This window comes from Poecilia reticulata, linkage group LG8, assembly GCF_000633615.1.
Source record: "Poecilia reticulata strain Guanapo linkage group LG8, Guppy_female_1.0+MT, whole genome shotgun sequence".
Lineage (NCBI taxonomy): Eukaryota > Metazoa > Chordata > Actinopteri > Cyprinodontiformes > Poeciliidae > Poecilia > Poecilia reticulata.
Genome location: NC_024338.1, coordinates 4,141,251 through 4,166,207, shown reverse-complemented (window position 1 = coordinate 4,166,207; position 24,957 = coordinate 4,141,251). Strand labels below are relative to the sequence as shown.

General features: G+C 41.9%; 2 protein-coding genes across 4 annotated transcripts; both read right to left on the bottom strand.

The window, feature by feature from the left end:
• Positions 1 to 290: 290 nt before the first annotated feature.
• slc16a6b (solute carrier family 16 member 6b) lies at positions 291 to 8,269 on the bottom strand. 2 transcript variants are annotated; one of them, XM_017306440.1, is made up of 6 exons: positions 8,188 to 8,269; positions 5,380 to 5,613; positions 4,687 to 4,830; positions 3,405 to 3,533; positions 2,446 to 3,297; positions 291 to 1,306 (listed from the first exon to the last, which is right to left on the bottom strand). In XM_017306440.1, the coding sequence occupies exons 2-6, from the start codon at positions 5,609 to 5,611 to the stop codon at positions 1,068 to 1,070; spliced, it is 1,596 nt and encodes a 531-aa protein (XP_017161929.1). In that variant the 5' UTR covers positions 5,612 to 5,613; positions 8,188 to 8,269; the 3' UTR covers positions 291 to 1,067. The 2 variants fall into 2 exon arrangements, with proteins under 2 accessions (XP_017161929.1, XP_008413446.1); XM_008415224.2 differs by lacking the exon at positions 8,188 to 8,269 and adding an exon at positions 6,877 to 7,166.
• Positions 8,270 to 10,518: 2,249 nt separating this feature from the next.
• Positions 10,519 to 24,722, bottom strand: wipi1 (WD repeat domain, phosphoinositide interacting 1). Of its 2 annotated transcripts, none has more exons than XM_008415223.2 (13): positions 24,345 to 24,722; positions 21,440 to 21,522; positions 20,687 to 20,856; positions 18,588 to 18,684; positions 18,252 to 18,349; positions 16,960 to 17,052; positions 16,331 to 16,401; positions 15,393 to 15,500; positions 14,352 to 14,516; positions 14,027 to 14,134; positions 13,703 to 13,845; positions 11,400 to 11,553; positions 10,519 to 11,113 (listed from the first exon to the last, which is right to left on the bottom strand). In XM_008415223.2, the coding sequence occupies exons 1-12, from the start codon at positions 24,419 to 24,421 to the stop codon at positions 11,432 to 11,434; spliced, it is 1,335 nt and encodes a 444-aa protein (XP_008413445.1). In that variant the 5' UTR covers positions 24,422 to 24,722; the 3' UTR covers positions 10,519 to 11,113; positions 11,400 to 11,431. The 2 variants fall into 2 exon arrangements, with proteins under 2 accessions (XP_008413445.1, XP_008413444.1); XM_008415222.2 differs by having other exon boundaries at positions 11,453 to 11,553; positions 24,345 to 24,716.
• Positions 24,723 to 24,957: the final 235 nt, after the last annotated feature.

Here is a 24,957-nt window from a genome sequence, read left to right as displayed (position 1 = left end):
TATAGTGACAGTTTTACCAAAAGTATAAAAAAAGATTTTAATAAATGTTACATACTGCAGCTTTAATTCTGTTGAATTGGAGGGTTTGGTTCTGGAGTCCTTCATGTCTCCTATGGATCCACCAGGATTCTGTTGTGGTTCTGTGTGGGTCGTTATGCTGCTCTGATCTCATTGGCTCAGACTGTGTTGACGGATCAGTGTTGCTGTCCGTGGTGCTGAAGGCTCACCTTACACCAGAGGGTCGCGGAGCATCAACCAATAACTGAAACATCATTTCCAGACACCACAAATTACAGTTTATCGGTTTTTATTTATTTTTTAAAATTTTTTTTAAAGAGTGGAAGTGGTTCTGCACTTCACAGGAAGTAAACCGACTGGCACCTAATTAAAAAGTTGACAAAATGTTTTTTTTAAAAAGTTATAAAAAAAAACTCACACATTCTAAACAGTTTAAATAATGACTGAGATCATGCTGAAGTGGAGTGTTTCTGAGTCTCAGCCTCCTGATCACCAGGATTCTGTTGCAGATTGAATGTGCATCAGGATCCACATGGTGAAATGTGTGTTATCACAGACACAGAGCTCTACAGAACAGTTGTGGTTAGGATTCATGATCTCCTCTGAAGTCTCACTCTCTGCTGCCGTATAGCTCTTGTTACAGTCATGAGAAATATTAGAAGGATGTGCGTTGGACGTGAAAACGGCTGCAGAGTCGGTAGAATCGGCTCCATCTGGACTCCTTCGGCAGAAAGTGCCTCTAACAGATGTCGTCATGCTGGAATATTTAGGATCGCATTTCATTTACTTATCAAATGAATAAAATGTACACCCCCAACCAGTAGGACCAGAACCAGTGTTCCTATGACCACAGCCTCCAGTTCCCCTCAGTACTGGTTACTGCTGGGAGCAAAGAGCATCTTTGGTGCTGTATGATCCATGGCCTGGAAACATCTGGAGGAACATCTGGTGAGGGAGGGGCTTGTTACACCTGAGATTAGATCAGCAGCAGCTCCCGTCTGGATCCTGTTTGTTGGTTCCTACCAGATGTTCTCCAGCTGTGGTTGGCCTCAGATGACCTCAGCCTGTTCGACTGGACTGGTCTCCACAAAGTCCACCTCCAGAAAGTCTAAAGGTTTACTGTCCTGAGAGACCTGCTCTTCTTCTTTGTTCTCGCTCCCGCTTGTTCTGTGGCACAGTTCGGACTTGGCCACGCCCACCAGAGCCAGGCAGACGGCGCTGAGCCCCATTCCTGCTGCACATGAGTAAAATGCTGCTCCGTAGTCCTTGGTCACGTCCACCAGCACACCTGGAGGGCAAAGTGGAGTCAGATGTTATGGTGCGTTCACATCAAAGGCGTTACATGCGTCAAAAATGCGTCCGACGCTTCAAGTTCGACGTGTGTGCACTTTGAATGCAGACGCTTGATGGTGCGTTCACACCAAACGCGTTTGAGCGTCAGGCACAGCTGGTTTACATTCAAAGTCTACGTGGAGCCGCATCAGACGTGTCAAAATCGCTCCAGCCATTGTTTTCCGTTGCCGGCCTATTTGTCAGACGCATCAAACGCTCACAACGGTTCAAATCGCGCCACGCCAGACGGCTAGACTTTGAATGTAAACCAGACACACCAGTGTGAATGCACCATTAGGACTTGTTCTGGAGTCCTTCATGTCTCCTATGGACATGGCTACAGACCGGTCCCTCCAGGAGGTTGTGATGTTTTTTTCAGATAGTTGTGGCCTAAAATGACTTTTTCAAAAAGCTGTGGTCAAAGCAGCAACATCTTAAAGCTTTATTTTTACCATAACATGGACTTACAAAAATGTTGATATTGCCATAACCATAACCTTCATAAAACTGACAGGATTTTAACTTAATATTAAAGAGAAGCTAGAAAAGTGCAAAAGAAAAATTCCATCTTGATTCAAGTTAAGATGAATGTAGTGTAGAGATGGCTTAAAAATAAAGTCTCAGATTCTTTTAATACCAACTTCAATTTCCAATTTGAATTTACCTTTTTTTCCTCATGTTTTTTTCTTTGAAAAAGTCACAAATGAAAATATGAAAAACTGTCTTATTTTAATAATTCTGTGAGTTGACATGAAGTCAAAGTCAAAACAAATAGAAGCTGGAAAACAGGATGATGGTTTTTGGGTGTGTTGACATCACTATAAATCCAAGTGATTTTTCAAAAATGATTTCTTCAAACACTGAAAATTTGAGTAACTAATTAAAAAGAAACAGGAAGTTGCATCAGAAGGGGGCTAGTGGGATTGGTCAAAATTCAGCTGGGTTGCAGTGATTGGTCAGAAAAGAAGGAAATATAGTCAACACTAAAGTGATCAGGAAAATTTGTGATGACTGTTGAATTTTCTATGTGTGAGTGAAAGAGCATTACTGGTTTCTACTAGAGGGACTGGTTAACAGTGGACGCGCTGGCCTTACCTCCCAGCGGTGGTCCGGCCAGACCAGCGAAGCTCTGGATGAAGACGTAGACCCCGACACAGGCCGGCATCCGGCTGATGCCCACCACCTCGTCCTCGGCCAGCAGTGGGATGTGGGTGGAGCCCACGGTACCCATGAAGAAGCCGTAGAGCGCACAGCACACCGCCAGGCCCCAGAACTCCCACACCACGGCGAAGGCCAGCAGAACCATCGCCATGACGACCACACAGCCCAGCAGGACGCGGGTCTTCCTGCAGCCCACCTTGTTCATCACCACCCCGATGGAGAAGCGCCCCACGATTTCAGCCACGGCCATCACAGACAGCATGTTGGGGGCCACGCTGGGGGCCACACCCCGGCTCTTGCTCAGCTCGATGACGTAGAGCTGAGGGGCGAAGAAGCCCAGCGTGGCCAGCAGACCGAATAGACAGTACCACAGGAAGGCCATGTCCTTCAGCATGGAGAAGTCCAGCAGCCTGGGGGGGGACCCAGACCCGGCCCCGGTTCCTCCCTCCAGGTCCTCCTGGACCAGGCTGGGTGGCAGTGAAGCCTCCTCAGCATTGTCCCTCAGGTCCTGGTCGGAGGAGGACAGGGACGTCACGCCCGAGTCCCCGGAGCCTCTGGACACGGCTGAGCTCAGCGAGGTCCGGGTCTGTTCGTTCTCCAGCTCATAGGCGCTCTGCTGCTTCAGAGAGGCCGACTCAGAGTCCGAGTCGCCGACCTCCCTCATCGGCTCTGGCTCGATGCTGATTGGACGCAGGAGGACGCCGAAGACGACAACAGACGCCTGCATGACACCAAGGACCACGAGGCAGCAGCGCCACCCGATGGCCTGCTTCAGTCTGTTGAACGCTGTGGAGACATGGTGATGTCATTAATAAGAGCTGAGGTTTAGCTGAAGTAAAAAATTGGATTGGTGCATCCATAGCTCCAACGAGGCAGAAAGAGTAAAAACTCACCGGGTGCAAAAGCAAATATGGCGAAGGATTCTCCAGAGGAAGCGATGGACGTGACGAGGGCTCGTCGCCTGGAGAAGTACTGGGCTAGGATGGTGACCGTGGGGAGGAAGGAGAGGCAGAAGCCAAACCCTGAAGAGAGCAGAAAAGAAACAGGGGACATAACAGCCACTGGCCCGCATGGGAGGAACACTGCATGGCTAGGGGGGGTGGATCAAAGGGTCAAGCTGGCAGGTCACTCCTTTGTCAGAGCTGGCAGGCTGCTCGAGGTGAGATAGGTTTGCTACAGCCACTGCTAGAAGGCAAAATGCATGTAAAGACAAAAAAAGAGACAAGGGGAGAGAGAAGAAAGATTGGGGACGTTAGCTACGTTCCTCAGCACAGGACGACATGGAAAACATGGAGGGAGAGCTAGCAGTGAGGATCACAGGCCCTGTGGCCCAAATATCACAGAGGTTTCACTTTTAGTTCTTTCTCTTCAGGCATCTCTGTAGGCCACCCTAGAAATCTACGGTATGTAGAGACGTCACTGCGTCGTGTTTCAGAGGTTCTGAACCTCTGGGTCACCAGAAGGTTCTGGAAGGAACAGACAGGTCCAGTGGAGGTGAAGAAAAAAATGTATTCTATACAGAATTGCAATTCCTAGTCCTGGCAATTCTGAATAGATTCAAAATGCTCAGAAATTGATTTTATGATGCGTTCAATTTGTACACGTTTGCTGCTTCTATTTAAACCTGTCATGCATGTCATACTGCACATCCACCACCGCAGGTGTTTAGAATAATTCTTTGATGCTTTCTATTTAAGAAAAGGCCAGGCAGCTAATTAAGCTAATACCGGTCATTTAAGTTGCAGAATTTGATGCACAAACCTGTTTTTGTTTAAACTGATGAAATTTAGTTTTTTTTATAGAATAGTTTTGAATAAATGTTTTCACACAATTTAAACAGAATCTCCAAACTGTTTGGTTTCTGTACGGAAAATAATTTCTGAATGGAATCAAATCACTAGATGCTGAAAGATTCACAACACTGCTAGAAGTCCCTTTAAACAAATGATTAGATAGATAGATAGATAGATAGATAGATAGATAGATAGATAGATAGATAGATAGATAGATAGATAGATAGATAGATAGATAGATAGATAGATAGNGATAGATAGATAGATAGATAGATAGATAGATAGATAGATAGATAGATAGATAGATAGATAGATAGATAGATAGATAGATAGATAGATAGATAGATTGATTGATTGATTGATTGATTGATTGATTGATTACCTGAGATGATGCCGATAGTGACGTACATCTGGTAGATGCTGCTGGTGAAGGCGGAGCTGATCATCCCCAGACTCATGAGGAAGCCTCCCATCATGACCGACGGACGGTAGCCAAAGCGGTTGCTGAGCAACGAAGCCACAGGGGCTGAGGGTGGGGTTGAAACACAGTAAAGTGATTATTTGTAGCAAAGCATGTATCTGCAGCTAAAAATACACTTATAATGTGTATATAATGTGAAAAGCTCAGGCCCTTCTGATTGGCTAAAATTGATACAGTGTATGTTTGGATTGACTGATTAATAGTTGGACATCCAAAAGAGATTTATTTTACAAAATGTGAACCAGGTGAAGCTAGAACTGCTCTTGGTAGAACAAATTTACAGACAAAGGTTTGTTGTTTTATCTTTTATGCAAAATGTATATATTTCTGTAAAGTTTTAACTTAATTGCTACTCTATGTTGGACCTTTTAGAGTCTGTATACTCCAGATAATGATTAATCAATTACTAAATTAGTTGGCAATTATTTCAATAATCCATTGATCACAATTAATCTGATTAATAGTTTCAGTCCTGATCCAGATTCTCTGACTCATTCTTGTCTCTCCGTACTTCCACCTGCAACAAATCCATACATTGGGCCCTAAAACAAACACCAGCAGGCTACAGGAAGCTCAGTCACCATGGAGACCAACCTGTGAAGGCGAAGATGAACGCGGAGATGGAGATGACCCAGGAGACACGGCTGTTGCTCTCCTGGAACTCCCCCATGAGATCCTCTAGGAACACTCCGAGGGTCTTGAGGACGCCATACGTGTTGACCTCCACCATGAAGAAGGTCACGGCCACGGCCCAGCCCCAGCCTCCGTCCGGCACCGCCGGGTAGACATTTGGACCCAAGCAACCAGGTACTCTGGGAGTCTTCATGGCTACAAGAAAGAAACACACAACAAAATCGCTGAGCTGGGTTCTGTGGGATGGAGCGGTGTTTGTCTTCTACAAACTGTTCCTGTTCATTTTTCTATCAGTTTTCAGTGTAAAGAAAGTCAGCAGATTGCATCGAGTCGATGCCTTGCAGCCTTCTCTCCTCCTGCATGCGCATGTAGCAACAGTGGAGGGGAAAAACTTCCCTTTAACAGGAAGTAACTTCCAGCAGAACCAGATCCTGGCTGTCTGCCACCACTTATTACTGACCACTAGGCTTTAGGCTGCCCCTTCTGATCAACCATCAACTGAAATCAGGTGAGCTGATGCAGGGAACCCTCTAACACATGTGAGCCAAGAGGACCAAGGATGGGAAACACTGAGATAACAGATAAAACATTCTGGAAAAAGGAGGATTTTCTGAATTGAACCCCACAGCGCCCCCTGGAGGTTGACCTGGTTCTATTTATTCCATTTTGATTTGGAATGTAATTCAGCAGGACAAATGAAAGTCGTTTTTAAATCATCTGAAATTCTCAAGTTAAAAAATGACATTTCTCTAAAACCAGGCAGATCGGCTGCAACTCTGCCCTCTTGTTAAATACTTTAATGTCTTTTTTGTAAAGCTTGTGTACATTAACGGTTATTAATGTACCGTACAAAAGCAGGCGACCATGTTGTGAACATTATCATGATTTACCGGTCCACTTCTAACATATCAAATCACTTTCTATTTAATCTATTCCTATACATTACTCATATAACTTTAGAAAACATTTTGTCATTTTAATCTTAAATGGATTTTTTTCAGGGCCTCCGCGTGGTATTTGTTTTAAATGCATTTTCTTCCATTTAAAAGCATTTCGTGGCTTTTGTCTGCGTGTGTGTGGTGAAAAGGGCCAGTGATGTCCATGGCCCGCAGTGCAGAGGTGGAAGAAGGAGTGATGTCAGGGGTTTCTCAGTCGTTGACGCAGGAGGCTCAAACGGCTAAACTTATACCGTCTCTCGCCGCAGAACAGGAAGAGCTCAGCAACACATTGAGTTCAGCCGCTGTTACATGAGTTTTAACTGACTTACAAACGTCTTATTGAGAATAAATTGAAAAAAATGGAACATTCGCGTATAAGATAATAATTGTTAGATTTAATAAGTAATAAAAAAATTATTTTTTTCCCGCAAGACTTGCATTTGTAATAAAGCGAAAAGGAACAGCCGCTGCCCTGTTGGCGGAAGTTAGCCAGCATCCAGCAGCTCGCATGTGGACTTACCAGCAGAGCTGACCGCAGGACAAGGCAGCTGTGTCCTCTGGACTTTTTGCTTGTCTTATCCGTTCGTCATTTTGGCATCATTAAGGTTTCTGTAGATGGGTATTTTTCTTGCAATTAAAACAATTACGCTTTTTTAAAAAATATATTAGCACATCTAAAACTATTTCCATATATTTTTTTGTTAAATATATCTGCTACTTCCTCCGTTACTAACGCTGTTCCGCCAGCCGCAGCAGCAGCAGCAGCATCCTTTGTCTTCAGAGTTACGTCCTGTCTGTCTTGGCAGCTCTTTACCGGCTCAAGCCGGTATTCAAACGCGAGCACGCGGGTCGCCGGCGCCATGAACGCGCCGCTATTCTATCACTGCATCTGCCTCGCTCATACGCGCGTTCATCTTCAATTTGCCGCGAGCGGTCTCGCTCATGTTGCGTTCACGTTAACATGAAAACATAATGCCTCACTCTACAAGAAAACCGACTAACTGGGGCATTTATCAAACACGAAGGGGGAAATGGATGCCATTTCACATTTTTGTGTCCAAGCCAGAAACAATTCCGGATTTTTTTTATAATGTAGAAGAATGTAATTTGTGAGATTTCGCTATTGAACTTGAATGCAGCAGCTTCAGGTGGCGCGCGCGACAAAGCCCTCGCATATACTGTAGCGCGGCAGGGATGAACAGGTTTATTCCAGTCTAGAGGTGGTTTTGAGACAGCTTCCTTTTCAGCCTGCTGCGTCTGTCTGGGTTCTGTTTAATATGATTCTGATATCACAAGTTTATTAAAGGAACATTCCAATGCAGCTGCAGAAAACCAAGATATTTGATTTAGTTTGGTTTAGTACATCAACTTCAGAACAGCAGAATGAAGTTCCATAGATCTAAAATGACTTGGATTTCATTGCTGTAATCAGTGCTTTTGTAAATATTAAGAACTTAATTCAACCTATTGAATAAATCTAAACGTATCAATATTTCTTGCTGATGCTTTTAGAGAATACTTCCTCTCTGGTTACTAGTTTAAAGTAAAGCCTGAAAGGTGTAAACCTCCCAGATATAATTCCACTAAAAGTCATTCTGCAGGTCAGTGGTGGCATCATCTTTTTAAAATATTAATGATGTTCTTACGTAAGCTGAGTTTGTCCTAAAAAATGAGTGCAAAGATTATGTAGGTGCCCGACCTTTAACGAAATAAAAAGAAACACTCTCAAGTTTCTTTATGAGCAACTTTGACTTTGCAAATTTTAATGCTGATGACAAACATTTGTACTAATTTAGCCTGTATTAACACATGTCTGATGCAGATAACTTACCTTTTTTTGTCAGGTCACTCAGTGCTGGGGCATGTTCAGAAGTTCACCAGCCTGATATACTGGTCTGAAAGAAGCAGGGGTGTGTCTAAGATAAGGCTGAACCAGGTCCTGCCCCAAATCGTGATAGGGCACAGCAGCACGTCATTATTAATGTGAAAAAATTATTAAGATGTTGCAGGTGGCTTATAATGCTCGCCAACAAAAATAATAAACTTTAAAACCAAAACCATGGAGTTTTGTGTACTTTTGTGACAAAAGCAAGTGACGTCTATGTAAAACATGTCTCATATGGTCTGAAGTGCTCCATGAAACATTCAAGGGCTGATGGATGGATGAACGGACAGACAGATCAATGTCTGTGTTCTGTGTAGCCAACGATGCCACTATAGTTTACACACGTTCAAAGTCCAGGAGGCTACAGTGTCTGATTAAAAGAATTATGTAATCCAGTACTGAGTAGCTCCTGAAAGATGCAAAAACAGAAGACGTTACAGTTAATCTCTTCCAACCTGCTTTTTTCAAAGTCAACATTTGATTTTAGTCTCACTTCTTCACCAGAGGTGTTCCCGATTCCCCAAACATGTTTGATTTCTTTTTGTGCTGCATGTAACATGTTTCTTCTGTCAAGCTGTGTGAGAAAATCCGGCACGGATTGTACTGTATCAAAATTCACCCCAGATGTGACTTTCAGGGCGCCCACCTCCAAAGAAAGAGAGCAAAACCATGTGCAGCAGAAACTCGGGTTTCTTCACTCATCCTTTGCTGCAAAGATCTTTGTTTCTCAGACTCTAAAAATGTTGGAGGTTTTAGAATAGAAACCAAACAGACTGTGTGTATTGTCCTGCAAAGAGGAAATTCAGGTGTAAGAGCAGGAAGATTATCCGGTTCACACAAAAAGTTCCTGAAATGTTGCAAAACAATATATAAAGAAATAAGATTAATAATAATAAACTATTGTGCAGTTATTAGAAATGGATGTATAGGACTCATGATCCAAGAGATTTGCAAATGGGTTGGATCACTTTTTCAAAAATGTACATAGTGTGGATGTGTATTAAACAATGAAAAAGACAGAGTGTTTACAATGCAGTATATCGGTGCAGAAGAACAGATGTTATTTTAAATAGCATGCCGTCCATCCAGCTGGATTCAGGATTCAGCCAACAACAATGGCTTCCTCAACCACAAATTTGTGTGAAGTTGAGCAACTTCATCATTGGCTTTGACTTTGTAGGCCGTGGTTTAATAGTTGCTCAAGCATCACAGGATGTGTCAGTACCTTGTAGCTTTCAGTTGAAAGCAGCAAACCAGAAATGAGAACATATCAGCCATAAAAGCAGTGGACTTTAGAGCTGCTGGAGCACTGAGGGTGAATAACAGGATTCAGCAAGTAGAAACACTTACCAATCAAAGTGCCATGTCTAGCCTGACTGGGAAAGTTCTGCGTGGAACTAGAATAGTTTATAAAGCGCCCGAAAGGAAAATGTCTATAATTAGGCGAGACGTCAGCCACACCCTAAACTCTGGAGAACAAGACGCAGAGAGAAACCAGAACCAGTCTGCAACATGTTTGTGGCCCGTTGGACAAATGGTAACAGGTAGTGGATTCTGACTGGACTCCACTGAGGTCTTTGTGTTGTGTTTAACATGACCAGGGGCCATTCTTTCCAAACAAGTAATAGTTGATCTTAGTTGAGCACATATTATGCTAGAAAGTACAAATTGAAGAACCGGTGCCACTGCAATCAAAAGTCTGCACAATACTTTGCCCCCCTGTAGATAACAGGGACTGGGCAAAGTTAATTAGTTTGAACACGTTACAAATGTCCAACCTCTGCCTGTACACCAGGGAAAAACAGCTTTTTTGTTTTTATTTATTTTTAAAAACGGGACATCTTTAAAAGTAAAAATGTGCCCAGGAAAAGTATTCACCCGCTTTTTGATATTTTACCATTTTGTTACTTTTAGAAATCAATCATGATCAACAAAAATTGGCTTTTTTTAACAAAAAAAAAACTTTTAATGTCAAAGTGAACAATGTAAACATCCCATCACTGTATGTTTACATTATACAGTAAACAGTTTACTCTATGAGGGACAGTTCTTACCAGAAGGGGTAACCCTAACCCTCTTTCTGGTAAGATATTGACTATTTTTCGGTCATCCATAAAAGCCAATTTAAAAGAAAAAAAGTTGGAAAAGATACAAGGTTTTTTTGAAAAGTCACAATTATCTACAAGCTGATGAATTCAGTTTTATAAACACAAAACAGGACAACTAGTTTGCTTTGCATAGTTTCAGTCTATTAGTTTATTATTTAGTTTCTTCCTCTTTTTTTTTGGTCTTGTGCAATTAGTAAAATACATTTTACTTTTACAAAAAAAAATATGAGGCACAACGAAACAGAGTAGTTATCTGCCGGCTGAAGGTCCTCCAGCAGGCATACACAGAAACACTGAATGCATTCGATGAAACGGGACAGTATTTACAATACAAACCTGATATGTAAATTGAAATGATAAGGCAAAACTAATTCTGCTACAATAATGCATGTCAACTGTATATTTGACAAGTAATGATAAAATCAAAGTTGTGGTTATATTTCCTATCAAGCATGCATCTCATGTTTCCAGCAAAGTCAGACTTGTTGGTCATTCAGCGTTCCAAACTCTATCCACGTCTTTTGTTTTCAACAGGTATTCCAGAGTAAACATTTTCATTCTCAGATGAAATGACATCCCAGCTTGTTTTCCTTACTGTGTGACCTTCAGATGTTTCCCTCTTTTCATGCTGGAATTATTTGCCTCCCTGAAATTCTGAGAACGGATTTCTTCTGTTCACCTCGCCGGCTGACGCCCGTCTGTCTCTCTGTTCTTCTCCACACTCAGCCCTGGCCATCTCCAGTCCCGCTGCGGCAAGAATGGATCTACAAAAGACACACAAACACTTGTTAGTTTTGTCTGCATGGCTCTGAACTATTCAGGAAACACAAATGAGTTTTGCACATCCAATACATGAATAATCACATAAAACATGTTTGGTGGAAGCTAGAATGATGTATTCGTGAGTTCATTCGATGCTAGTGCCTAGTTTGGTTTCATGTTCTCTAGGTTTCATTACTTTACTAAAATTAAAATCCCTCTTCTTAAAAGCTTTGGTTCTGAACTCTTCAGGAAACTAGCCAAGTTGCATAAAGGTTAGATATTTCTTACAATCAGCTGCAGTGAGAGTCTACGGCTGATAGTCAGCACTTCTGGTTGCTCACAGGAGGGAACTCGTTCTCGTCGTCCAGACACACCGGCCCCACAGCAAACTCGTGCTCAGGAATCACGTCCCCCTGTTTCGCACCACCGTCTTCAGAGTAACCTGCAGGTTGGCGAAGACAGAGGAATCGTTAACATTTTCCAGATCCCCAGAGCTTAGACCTCACAACCATACTGTCCCGCATTCGCTGTTTGTGTTGTAGCCATGTGTCTGGAAGCCGGTTGGCTGCTTCGACAGGAAGTAAGTTCTTCCTGCAATGAGCTTAGAAATGAAGAGGAATCCACAGAATGTTGGAAACAAATACCTTTTACTATTTGATGAATTATAACAAGCTTTAGTATTTTTGATTTTATGTGATAGACCAAAAAAAAGGAATGAATCATGGTGAAGGAGATGGAAAAGAACTGATGTTGCTCAAAGTTCTTTGCAAACAAGAATCTGAAAAGTGCAGCATCTATTGGTATGTGAAGCCACCTTTCACTGCAGGGTTCTGAGTGTAGCAGCTGGAACAGGTTGGATGGAGAACATGCATGAGCATCAGTTTCAAGTCCAGGCATTGATCTTCAGCTTGACTTTGACTAGGCCTGCAATCTTTATAATCAAAAGAACCGTTTGGCCCTCAGCCCAGTAAAATAAAACTTGTTTAGGGCTGAAAATGCTACATGATCTTTTGAAAAAAAGAACAACAAAAAAAAGACTGCTTATAATTTTTGATAAATATCTACAGCAGAAAATGTAGGGGGGAGGGGGAGTCATAATTTTATTTAATTTTTTAGGTTTTAATCAAAGATGAAAAGTTTTCTTGCAAAAAAGTGAGAGGATAGATCTTCTTCTGTGGGATGTTGATATTTGTAGAAAATGCTAAAAGAATAATTAATTTCCCCTAAAGTTTATATATTCATATCAAAACTAAAGTCAAATCTCTTGTTTGGGCACAAAACGTTGGCCTATGAAGCAGATTCTGAAAAAGAACATAGTTTCCAAATTAATGACAAAAAAGATCTAAAATAAATTCCTGGTTCATTTCATCAAAAAACATGAAAACCTGCATTTGTTACTGTGTCTTTATTTCAATACATTAGTTTGCTCTTTATTACTTTTTGAAGAGGAAACCGACTTATGTAGGTTTCCTCTTCAAGTAATCAGCACTGCCGGATTTCAGAGAGTAAAATATATATCAATATTTATATATATATTTTATCTGTTTTTAGAGGATGGGTGAAGGATCTCAGTATCTACTATTGATTATTTTTCTTCTGGGTTTTTCAGGATACTCAAACAGAGGCTTCCTGCTCACATGACCTCTGCTCTCATGGTACTTGTGTTACTTGCTGCTATGTGATATGATGATAACCATGGCAATGATAGCGATACTACATGCATAAACAACAGACTGAGCTTTTTTTTCTTTTCAAAAACAAAACATTGTCCAGAGAATATGATCCCAAATCTCTATTAAACAAACATGGGTGTGGGAAAGAAAGGAAGAGATCTCAGAACTTTTAGCCGATAGTGGTAAAAAAAATATTAGATTTTTATAAAGAAGTTGATTTGCGATTCAGACTCATCATCTCTGCATCGCTGCAAACTGTGTGCGATGCCTTCTGCTCAGCTTTAGACTCTCTCCAAAAACCCCAGTCATTACAAGAAATATCAAAGAAACGATTTCTGCGCAACACTTCCAACTCCTGAGCGATTTTCCAATTGCTGCAAAGAAAGTAAAACTCTGGATTAAAGACGCTCCGGTTAGTCAATTTCTAATCTCCAGTTTTTATAAGGCTTTGTCCAGCAACCACCAGACATTTAGTCTGACTATAACTTCAGGAACATAACAAAGGCAGACATGAGAACAGCTGGCAGCGTTCGTCCAATCTTCCTAACCGTCATTAATTATTCATATCAGGTGAGGTCATGTGTGCTGGAAGACAGATTTACTAGTTGACATCAAAGACAAAATGATTACGACGTCAACAGATAGCGATTAGCACGATTAGTAAGGAAAGCATTACTACTGTGGCAGCTAGTGCGCTAAGACACGCCTCCTGGCTCTGATTGGTTGTTTTTGGTCGGCGCATTTACAGCTCAGGGAAGAGGTGGAGCAGATGGATCTGTTCACAGATGATCTGTCTCATAAACTGGTGACAGTTTCAACAAATATGGAAAAACATCATTTTTATAAGAGTTACATACTACAAGGTTTAAAGTTGAGGTAGATAATGGTCCTTAACTAGTACAGTTGGTTACCACTAACCAGTGAGGGTTGCAGTAGCATGACCAGAAGCTGGTAAGGCAGCAGTTTCTGCATAAGATGGAGAGGAGTGTGTTTCCTGTGTGAGCTGTGCCCCCTCTGACTTCATCTCTTCACCGTGCGTTTCATCATCAACACCAACGACCCTAAGACACACACACACACACACACACACACACACACACACACACACACACACACACACACACACACACACACACACACACACACACACAAAGGAGAAAACAATCACAAGAAAGAAGTAACTACACATTCATGTCAGCTGAGTGTGGTATATCCAGTCTGATGGATTTGGATCAGCCTCACCTGTGTTTGTAAGCCAGCTGGCACTCGCCTCCATCCTGTGGATCCACATTATAAATGAAGAGCTGGCCGTCGGCGGTGGCCACCAGCAGCCGCAGGAGCCTCTGGATCCTGAAACATCCAAGACCCCACAGAAAAGGAGCAGTGGAAGCTAAGTACTAATGGTTGTTCACTTCTTGCAGAAAACATTGTTTTCCGAGCTCCAAACTGGACTGAAATATGGCCATTAAATGCAGCTTTTGACACGTTACTCAGAATATCTACGCATGTCTTCAGCATTCGCCTACATGGTTGTGTTAGAGACGGAGAGGAAGAGAGAGTAGCTCACGTGACTAAGGTGCAAACGTTCCTCTGACCAGATGAGAGGAGGTGAACGGTAGCGAAAGCCCGGTCCTGGCTCATCATGCCAGAAACCGGACCAGGGAGGTAGCTGCTGGCCGCAGAAAACATCTTCCCCATGTAAGCTGTCCAGGTAGCCGCCTCGTCCTCCGCACTGGAGAGAGATGACGACAGTTAGAGGTCTTGTGACATAACCACTATGTTTGTTTTCTTTTGAATAAATACATTAAAGAGTAAATATATCATACAACACACATTATGTCCTAAAAACATACTGTTTGATTGTTAAAATGATCCTAAGTTTCCACTGGGAAAAAAAAGATTTCTGAACTCTTCCTGAGTTCAAAACATCAGTATGGTTGTTTCTAAATGAATATGAACTTGTTCTCTTTGCATTATTTGTGGTCTGACGGCACTGCATTATTATTATTTTTTTGTTATTTTGACCATTTCTCATTTTCTGCAAATAAATACTCAGCTTTTGTTCATAAAATAAAAGAACAATGTTAATTTTATTCAAACATATATAGATTTATACGTATAGAGTAAAATCAGAGAAACGGGTCATTTTAAGTGCTCTTTATTTTTCCAGAGTTGTATTATTTTGTGTTTTTTTGCCTTTTTCTGTCTTCTGAAAAGGAAGCCTTTTCTCTCTGCTGTTTCTACATGTTCCATTTTTCCTGCTGAGTCTGTTGCTGTCCTCACATAATGTTTTTTCTGCTGTGCGATCAGCTAAGCTAAGTGTATGACATTCTAATGAGGTCTGCAGTGTATAAAATTGGAACTGAATGTGTCTTTGTTATTGGTGAATATTGGAATGAATTGAATTTGAACAGAAATGGTTTTTATAGCACCAGATATGAATAGCAGCTGCTTGTCTTGTAAAAAGTGCTGCGTAGATAATCTAAACTGAATAATAGGTACGACTAAAGCTCACAGACAGACAAATGTTCCTTTCTAAATCTGGGCTACATTGTGAAAGCTAACAGTTTTCCAGTATTTAGTCCGTTTAGTCTCTCTGGAGGCTGACCTTGCTCCCAGTTGTTCCAGTTTAAAGATGTGAACAGTCTCTGTGTTGCTGGAGGCGCAGAGGAACTGGGCATCCAAACTGAAGGATAAGGAGCTTATGCTGACATACCTGCAGACAAAATGGATGATTAATGGAGCGCAGGGGGAGCAGCTGTTAGGGAGGGAAAACTCCCAGGCTCGATTCTCAGTCACTGCACATTTTCCTCTTCTTTCCTGCCAATTGATCAATAAATTCAAAAAAATATTTTTTTAAAAAGTGGATGGTTAACCTATTTTATGGATTTACTGGCTGAGCATTAGGTTCCCAATATCCTAAGCTGTCTGGTGTCTCAGCCCACATGTGTCATCTGACACCAGATGACTGGACATCGGTCATCAGGGGGCAATAAAAGCTTCGTGTCAACAAAGTACGACGAGAACGCAGATGTTTGGGTTGCTGGCCTGCTGGAGAGCAAAGCTCTGCTGCAGGTTTGTGTTTTCCTCATCTCTAGAAAAAAAAAGATTCTTACACCACCGTGTTTCATGCTGGGGATGTTGTGTTCAGGGTGAAGTTCAGTGCTGTTATCATGTAGGCCAAAAACTTTTACCTAATGAAAATCTTTTATATTTTGAGACAAGTAGTTCATACCATTTAGATTTTTTTTAAAAATAAAACAAATCATCAAGAAAAAACAAAAAAACACATCCATCACAAAACAGACAATTATTCCAGTATTTAACAAAGCTAGAAGTATATGCAATCATCATCATCATCATCATCATCATCATCATCATCAYCATCATCATCATCATCATCATCATCATCATCATCATTTCTTAGCAGTTCTGTTTATCATCCGCCACTCAGTAATTTGCTCTGGAGCTGGATTCTGGATTCAGCAGTATAAGGAAATGATCTTAGCACTATGTGCATCTGAAATGATGTGTAACAGCGCTGACCTTTTCATGCCTCTGCGGAACTCAAATAGACGCTCGCCTTCAGGAACAGAGAAGACTCGGATCACAGTCCCCTGCACACAGACAGACAGACAGACAGACAGACAGACAGACAGACAGACAGACAGACAGACAGACAGACAGACAGACAGACAGACAGACAGACAGACAGACAGACAGACAGACAGACAGACAGACGCAAAGCTGGTCATTTTCATTTCTTTTTTTTAACACAATGTTAGCTAATGTTTCAATAAGGGTGCAGAAAAGCAGAAACATTCATCATCTCTACCATATATTTTGGCAATATAAAAATGTAACCTGCTTCCCTACAATATTTGGTAGGGTTCTACTATATTTCACTGGGATTTAGATTCAAGTTCTAGAGATCTTTTTGTTTTATTTTTTTTGTTTACATATTTTTTAAGCTATTGCTGTTCTGAAAATGGAGTATGTCAGATGAGGAAAGTTTTGAAACCTCAGAAGATGGTGGTAACCATGAAAGGTGATGAGGCCACAATGACAACGAGGGTTTATTGTTCCCTCCCACCAGGTGGCCCACGATGATCAGGATGAATGCAAATCTCCCCGTCTACCTCAAAGAGCTGAACGTGGTGCTAGTGTAGTCTCACCTTCTCCGAGGCGCTGGCGAGTTTAGTGGCAGAGGCGTTGAAGGCAAGCGCTGCCAGCGGGCTGTCATGGGCCGGGATGGTGGCCACGGTGCTCTGAAATGAAACCAGCAGTTACGTCTCAGGAACGACGAGAGATCCTTGTGCTTTTGAAGGCACGCAAACTTGTTTGAAAAGGTTTTAAAAACCCTGAAAACAAAGCTGCTGTATAATGTAGTATCATAATTTCACGCCAAAATTGTTTAGAAAAATCCAGCCTTTAATTTAATTATTTTAATTAACATTTCCTCAGAGATCCCATGTTATGGTGCGGACCCTCCACATGCTCAGCCAGACTTCATCTGTGATTTTTAGGTTAACTTCTGATTTGGCATTTCAAAATGAATTTGCTTAATGTAAACATGGCAAATTTGAAAAAATAAAAAAAATAAATAAAAAAAAATAAAAATAAAAAACTAAATAAATAAATAAAATAACAATAATAATTGAAGAAGTGTGCTCTCATTCCCTGCCCTGACTTGTGTTAAAGTGTACATAGACACCTACAATAACCTGTATTATTTAGTGAAGAGATATTGATAAAGGTCAAAATGAAAAAAGTCTGAACCACACAAACCAAATGAATCAAAAACCTCCAGCTGAGCCAATAAGAGGGGGAAAAGCATGTTGTGATCCAGTTGGTTTGGCATCATGTTGACCCATCACGAAGCCTGGAGTGAATCAGGCGAACAGAGGAAGAGGCGGCGTGTGAACCTTTGGAAAACCTCTCTGTTGTACTCTCCAGGAATGGACTTGTAGGGCTTGTTTTGGTTTCCTGCTGTCTGCTATCTTACAGTAACAGGAACGCTCTGCTAGATTTACAGCGGCTCCAGGAGGAGCAGCCACAGGACAAAAGGGTTCAGGTCACAGGACAAACATCACTCACTAAACTGTTGCAGACAAACGTATCTAAGAACAGAGAGAACTCAAGATGAGTTGGAGCAAAACATGCTAACACCACTGACAGCGCAAGCTAGATGCTAGATGTTAAGGCCAGGTTGAAATGTCGAACTAATAATTATAAAAGAGTTCAAGTTTTACACCAACTCTTTACTCAAATAATTATGACTCCTAATGACAAGAAGGCTACAAAAAATCATCTGAATATTGTTCATTACAGCTCTTTACAAAAACTCTAGATCAGAAATCAATCACAAATCTAGCTATGATTGGCACATCTCTGCTAATAAACCAAATGTTTAGTGAATCCCTGAGCGCAACATTTAGTGTACGTTCTACACTGACATGGCTCTTACCAAACTGTTGGTGTCATGAACAACGATGTCCCCAGACGTGACGCTGCCAGGATATGCCAGGTAGGAACTGGACTGATTGGTGGACAGAGCGCAGAGTCCTGCAGGAGGTCAGGACATTTCTAAACATCGCTTCATTTCACATAGTCCTGAAAAGCTGATAAAGTTTACGCTGCAAAATGTAAATAAAAGTGCAAAGGTAGATCAGATTAAAATCCAAAGAGTGAAGATTTGGAGAGCCATTTTCAGTTTGTCTTTCTTTAAACTTATTTCTGCCAAGTTGGGGGAAGGATAAAGTCTAAAGAAGTAATTCAAACATTAGTAAAGCTCTCCCCGTACCTGAGGGGTTGGACGGAGTGTCGAGCAGAGTCTTGAGAAGTTTCATGTCTTTAATGTTGTGGACATAAATGGACTCCTCCAGGAACACCACCAGCCTCTGTAAGACACGTTCAAGAACATCGGTGAACATCCCTGAGGAGAGTCTCAGGTATCTGGAGCCTGTTGCTCCCAGTCAGCACATTTCCAGAAAAACCAGTGGGAGAGCATCTCTACATTCCACAGATTAAGTTTCTGTCCACTGGGAGCCAAAAGTTCCCACTAAGAACATGAACTCTGTCCTCTTTGACCCAAAGAAGTGAGTGACAATAAGGCATCATAAATATTCACATATCATTTCCCAGCTGGTATACAGTCTGTGTGGGACACAACATAAGCGAGAATCACGTCTTCTGAATGATCTGCTGCTCTGTCCTGACATCAGGCTGCTGGATGTTCACCAGAGATATTCAGACGTTGCTTCTGTTTGGGAGGCTTAGCGACAGGATTTATTGTTTTTAGACCCTCTCCAAACAATCATTAACAACCACTGAGAGTATGATCTGTGAACATATTTGAAGTTTTTCCATAGATTCTCAGATTGGGGAATCTGCTGTGCCGTCTCCATGATGCCGTTTGTTCTCTAAAAAACAAAAAAACAATCTGAGTCTAAAAATGGGACAGTTGCAGTTAAAACGACTACATCTGATGAAAAATCCCACAGGGACCACAGCCCTGCCACATGCAGCGGTGGAGGGAGGAAACGGCTCTCGGTAAGATCACGAGGAAATGTGGAGTTACGGTTCATTTGGCCGCAGAGACACTGAAGCTCCTTATCTGCCTCCTGCCAGTTCGTGACGTCGGTTTTGTCCTTTAGAGATACTTCCAACAACGTGATAAGCAGTTGAACAGTCTGCACTCAGCTGGTCTCAAGCCATATAAATCATTTGCTTATAAAGTCAAACACTTATTTTAATATGCTAGCATAACAAAGTAATCCAGGATTACTTTGTTATACTAGTAATAAGTAATTCTTGTTATGTTGCTTATTGTTGATAAATGTTATGTTGATTTATGTTGATTATTTTGTTTATTATGCAGAAATATTCTACTTTCCAAGAACAAGACTTTTATTTTCCTCATTGAAGGACCTTGTGCCGTAAGGTTTTCTTTGCCTGCAGCTCTGAGGGAAACCATTTGACCCACTTTGGTTTGCATCCGAATCATATTTAAGATTTTTATTGCATCTCTTCTTCTTCTTGGCCACACTGGTAAGTTCTGACTGGACCAGCAGGCTGATGTTCACGTCTAGTTCCTGTATTGTATAAGTTATAAAATGGCTTTTATGACTAACCCTGTCAATCAAAGGTCTTTGGAGCATCAGTAAAACACATAAAAGTTGTGTAATTGTACAAATTATACAACTCAAAAACACATATCTGAGCCATGATTTGATTTAAAGCAAACATGGTTATAAGGAGTAAGGAGAAAATATTCTATATTATTGAATAATCCTCTCCAGGACCTTGAATAGCACACTGGCTAAATCCATGGACTGACAACTGTCCTTATTTATTTTGCCATATTTATGTTATAATCGGCACTAACAGCTAAAACTCAAGTGAAACACAAAGCAAGCAAAGGGAGCTTGAGAATCTTAAGTGTTTTGCAGACACCTCATCCATACTGCAGGCCCTTTTTGTTCAAGGCTGCAAGCTCTTGAACATAAACTTTCACATCAATCACATCCCAGAATATTTGCTCTTCACTCTCCCTCCAGTTACAATAAACAACAAAATGGAGCTGGAGGATGTTAAGCAAAAGCTAAAAAAAAACGGGAGAGGTTAGACGGCTTACTAGAAATAAAAGCAGTGAAATCTTAATTAAAATAATATGTTGGGTAAAGAATGAAACTCTAAATGTTATTTTTCTTGTTCATTAAATGCATTAAAGCTAAGAACTCCCGATATTTCTATAAAAGAATCAACCCACAATATAACGGACTTTTTTGAGTTATTTTAAACATGAGTCGTACGCTCTGGACATCTGCTTAAATGCAGACTAAATGTGGATAATCTGAACATTCATTGACACAGACCGGGAGCTGAAACGGTGCGAGTCACCTGTCTGTTGAGCTTGACGGAAAGGATGCTGCTGGGGTAACTGTAGTTACAAATCTCCGTCCCTTTCTTAAAGTGATAGATGTTCATCCGTTGCGGCATGGCAGCACTCACCACCACCACCAGACTGCTGGAGAACAGACGCTCCACGATGTAGACGTCTGGAGTGTTTGCTGGAAAACAACATAGAGCAGAGATCTTCTTTCACGGCCTATCAGACGTAACCAGAGGAGGTGATACAGCCACAACATGAAACCATCAGCCAGACAGCTGGAGCCTGACAACTTTATGGTTTAGGTGAAAATATGTATGACATAACTTTGTTAGGGATATTTTGCAGCTTTAGTTTAAAAAAGCATATTAAATGATATTTGTAGTGAGGAATCATCTGGTGACATAAACATGACTTGGTTTGCCATTATGGACGTTGTACCTTAAGTTTAAAGCTGCAGTATGTAGTTTTTATTAAAAAATCTATGTTTTTTACATATTTGTTACATTTATCATTTTGTTGTTACAGTATCATATAAAGCAGATCATCTGTTAAAAGAACCGAGCTCCTCTGCCCTCTCCCAGTGCTCCCAGTGCAACTGCAGAAATACACCATTCAGTCAGAAGCAACCAATCAGTCAGGAGGAGAGTCTCAGCACTGTCAATCACCCTCGTTTACGTGGACACAGTGTAGGATGTATTCCTGTTTGATTTGAAAAAGCAAACTGAACATTAACCAGGGAGAGATGTTTAGTCCAAACTGACCGCTCTCATGGATGCAGTCCAGTTTTTCCACCGAGGTCAGAGAGAAAAGTTGGTAGCCACTCCTTGTTCCCAACGCCAGTGACCTGCAACACACACAGCTGTTAGACATCCAGACTGGTTCAGGGTGATGCTATGAAAACGGCTTTTCTGGTTAACCATCACGAAAGCAATCATGTGCAGCTTATCAAACTCTAAAAAGGATTTTAACAGGAACTGTGTGCAGAGAGGACTGCAGTGATAAAACGCGTCATGCAGGACATGGTGGAGGATCTGTGGTGCTATGTGGCTCTTATACAGGAAGTGAGGGATCCATGCTCGGCTGGTTCAACTCCACACAGGTCACCTAGAAGCTCTGGACCATTTCTATGATGTGAGCCTATGAACGCTCACACAGAAAACTGTAAATCATCACAGTCGATGAGTTCTGCTGCTGCTTCATGTGACAAAAGATGTTTCTGCTAATCAATCAACCAGTCAAGAATAAGTTTTTATATTGGAGATGAAACTAGATCATTTCTCTTCTAAAGGGACAGTATTGTGTTTTCCAGGGACATAGTGACATTTTATAACACAGTTAAGTAACTACATATAAATCAAATATGACTCGAAAGAAATATAACACCTTGAAATTGGGCCTCTAACTAAAAAAAAAAACTCCTGCTCTTTCTGTAACTCCACGTTCAAGATGTCATCACCACATGGCCCCTCTATTAACCCCTTAACAACTTTTCTGCCAGTGTTGCATTGAGAAGTAGCTCCTATAATGAGCTCAGCAGATGCACAGTTCCACCAGGTGTTTGCTAACTGCTGCTGGCTAGTCCGAAGGAGCTGAATGGGGAAGTCGCGGAAGAAAGGTGCTTGAAAACTGCAGCCCTGAGGAAGAGTTGTGCCTCGAAGGGTTCACCCAGACATTTTTGCAGTTGAACGATTGCCATGGAGATTAAAGAATTTCTCAAACATGCATAAAAGAATCAAAGCAACACTCCAGGTATGTTTTTGATGAGAGAATAACATTATTATGATGAAAAACTCAAAAGACTTGATTGTACATAACCAGACAGCTCAGACCTTATAGGGAGGAATTGGTGCACTACGATAGGAATCTGACTATTTAAATAACTACAACTGAACCTGCATGCTAAGAGCAAACTGCTCTTTCAAGAAACATGAGATTGTTAATATTGTATAATACCAATTATACATCTTAATATTCCCTTTTCACAGATTAGCCTTGGAAAATGAGGGTTGATGTTTTACCAAACTGAGCATAAGGAACCATCATCTGGTCCTATGCTGTATCTGATCCAAACACAAGGGTGGGAATAAAACGGGTTCTATGTGTCTGTTTATGGGAGCTTGGCCTAAACAGGGCTGATAATCAACTCCAGCCCAGCTTACTGCAGCAGCTTCATAATGCTGACTCATGATTACTGCATTATGCCTACATCAGGTAACTGCAATAACAGCCTTATGATGTGGTGAGCCACCATTTTGCTGCCAAAACAACCTGGATTCATGAAAGTTTGACTCAAAGATGCAGTGGATGGTATTGGTCCATTGGTCAAACTCCGAGACATTCCACATATGAAGGGGCGGAGCCAGGGAGCCAAGCGATTGGTTGGTCCCATGGAGAGGTAAGTAACCAGTAGAGCAGGGGTGTCAAACTCCAGTCCTCGAGGGCCGGTGTCCTGCAACTTTTAGAAGTGCCTSTGCTGCACCACACCTGAATAGAATAATTAGGTTATTAGCAAGGCTCTGGAGAACTGAGGAGGTAATTAAGCCATTTGATTCAGGTGTTTTGTACCTGTGGCACATCTAAAAACTGCAGGACAGCGGCCCTTCAGGACTGGAGTTTGACACCCCTGCAGTAGAGCGTCCCATTGGAGCCAGCAGTTCCCCTCCAAAACAGTAGGTGGCAGAAGTGATGTATGCTTAGACAGAATATATTTATCCAAAGTGGCTCTGGGGCTGATCAGTTGTTGGTGAATATTTTTATGGTTTCGCCCCTGCACAGATAATCCATTGGATTAAAATCCAGCGACCTTTCTCAAACCATTCCACAGTCAGAAAGGAATAACGTTTCTATAACACGCACAGTCTGCAACATGGCATTGGCTAAAGCTGTGGGATTTTAGTAAAACGTAATAATTTACCTCATGATAGAATATTCCCATACTAATAATATTAACCCACATGTTCTAAGAGCTTTTTTATTTCCCATGAGATCATTGAGCCCAGAGCTTTCTGGTTTTGCTCTCTAAGCTCCGTATCATACAATAAAAATGTATTTAAATGATCAAAACTTTTATTGTAGAGCAGCAGAGTTGAAAGCATGGCTCCTGACATTATGTAGCTGCCCTCTATGTCTGCAGTGTTGCACATATTGATATCGTGATGCTGATCGCAGCTCCATGTAGTGAGCCCCATACTGAGCAGCAACTCTAGTCCATCTCAGCCTGATGCTAGTCACACTCTCTTACCTCCACCAAAGCTCAGAGAACAAAATGTCCCCCCCAACAGCAGGGACCATCATAATGGAGAGCTGCTTATTATGGGCAGATAACAACTAGGAGATTCACCTCATCCGTCAGTGGTCATAATGTTTTGCCTGAGTACATTCTGTGGACGAGAACAACACAAATTCAGCAAACATATGGAAGGAGCTGGAGGATGTCAGTGTTAAGGCCCACAGCTTCACTTCCAGTCCAAATGCTGATAAACCACTAACTGGTTCGGTAACTGGGACTGCTGGGATAGGTGGGTCAGGGCTACCAGCTGGTTCTAACGTCCACAAAGAGCAGAACTCATTGGCTCTGGACAGACTTCAGCCACATATCAGCTGAGAGTAGCCATTTCCGTGGACGGGTCTTCAGATGACTCATCCTCGCGTGAGCCGCTTGCTTACGTGGAGTCTTGGTTGAAAGAGGCGCAGCCGAACTGGCGGCGCCGGCCCGGTTCGCCCGCTCCGTCCGCGCCCTCCATCCCGCTTCCCAGCGACCTCCTTCCCCCCCTCCGAACTGGACTGGAGGCCCGGGATCTGTTTCTCCGCTTCCCTCGATCTCTGCGGCGGAGGACGGCTCCAGCTCAAAGGGAAAGTGGAGCGGCCGAGGTGTGTGGGACAGCGGCCAGGGTGGAGGCTCTCGCCGGGCGATGAACGCTCAGATTCGGTGTCGGAGCGGTTCTCTGATCGGGTCGGACCTCCAGTGCCCGGAGGAAAATAAACTGAAGCGAAAAAACAAGAACAGCTGACGGAACTACGTCACCCACACCACCATGGTGATTGGCTGAAAGTGAACCCGCGTTGTCCGTGGTTTGATTTTGATTGATCCAGGGTACGGTAGTATGTTCCCATTGGCTGATGGAACTTTGTTTGCGGCGAGTTCATTTAGTCACGTCATGCAGCCTGATGATGTTCCGTTCAAAGGAAAATATGACATTAAAAAAGTGGTTGTTTGACAAAATAAATACTTAGAGGACTGGAACATAATCAGAACATTAAATAAGATGATTAACAATAC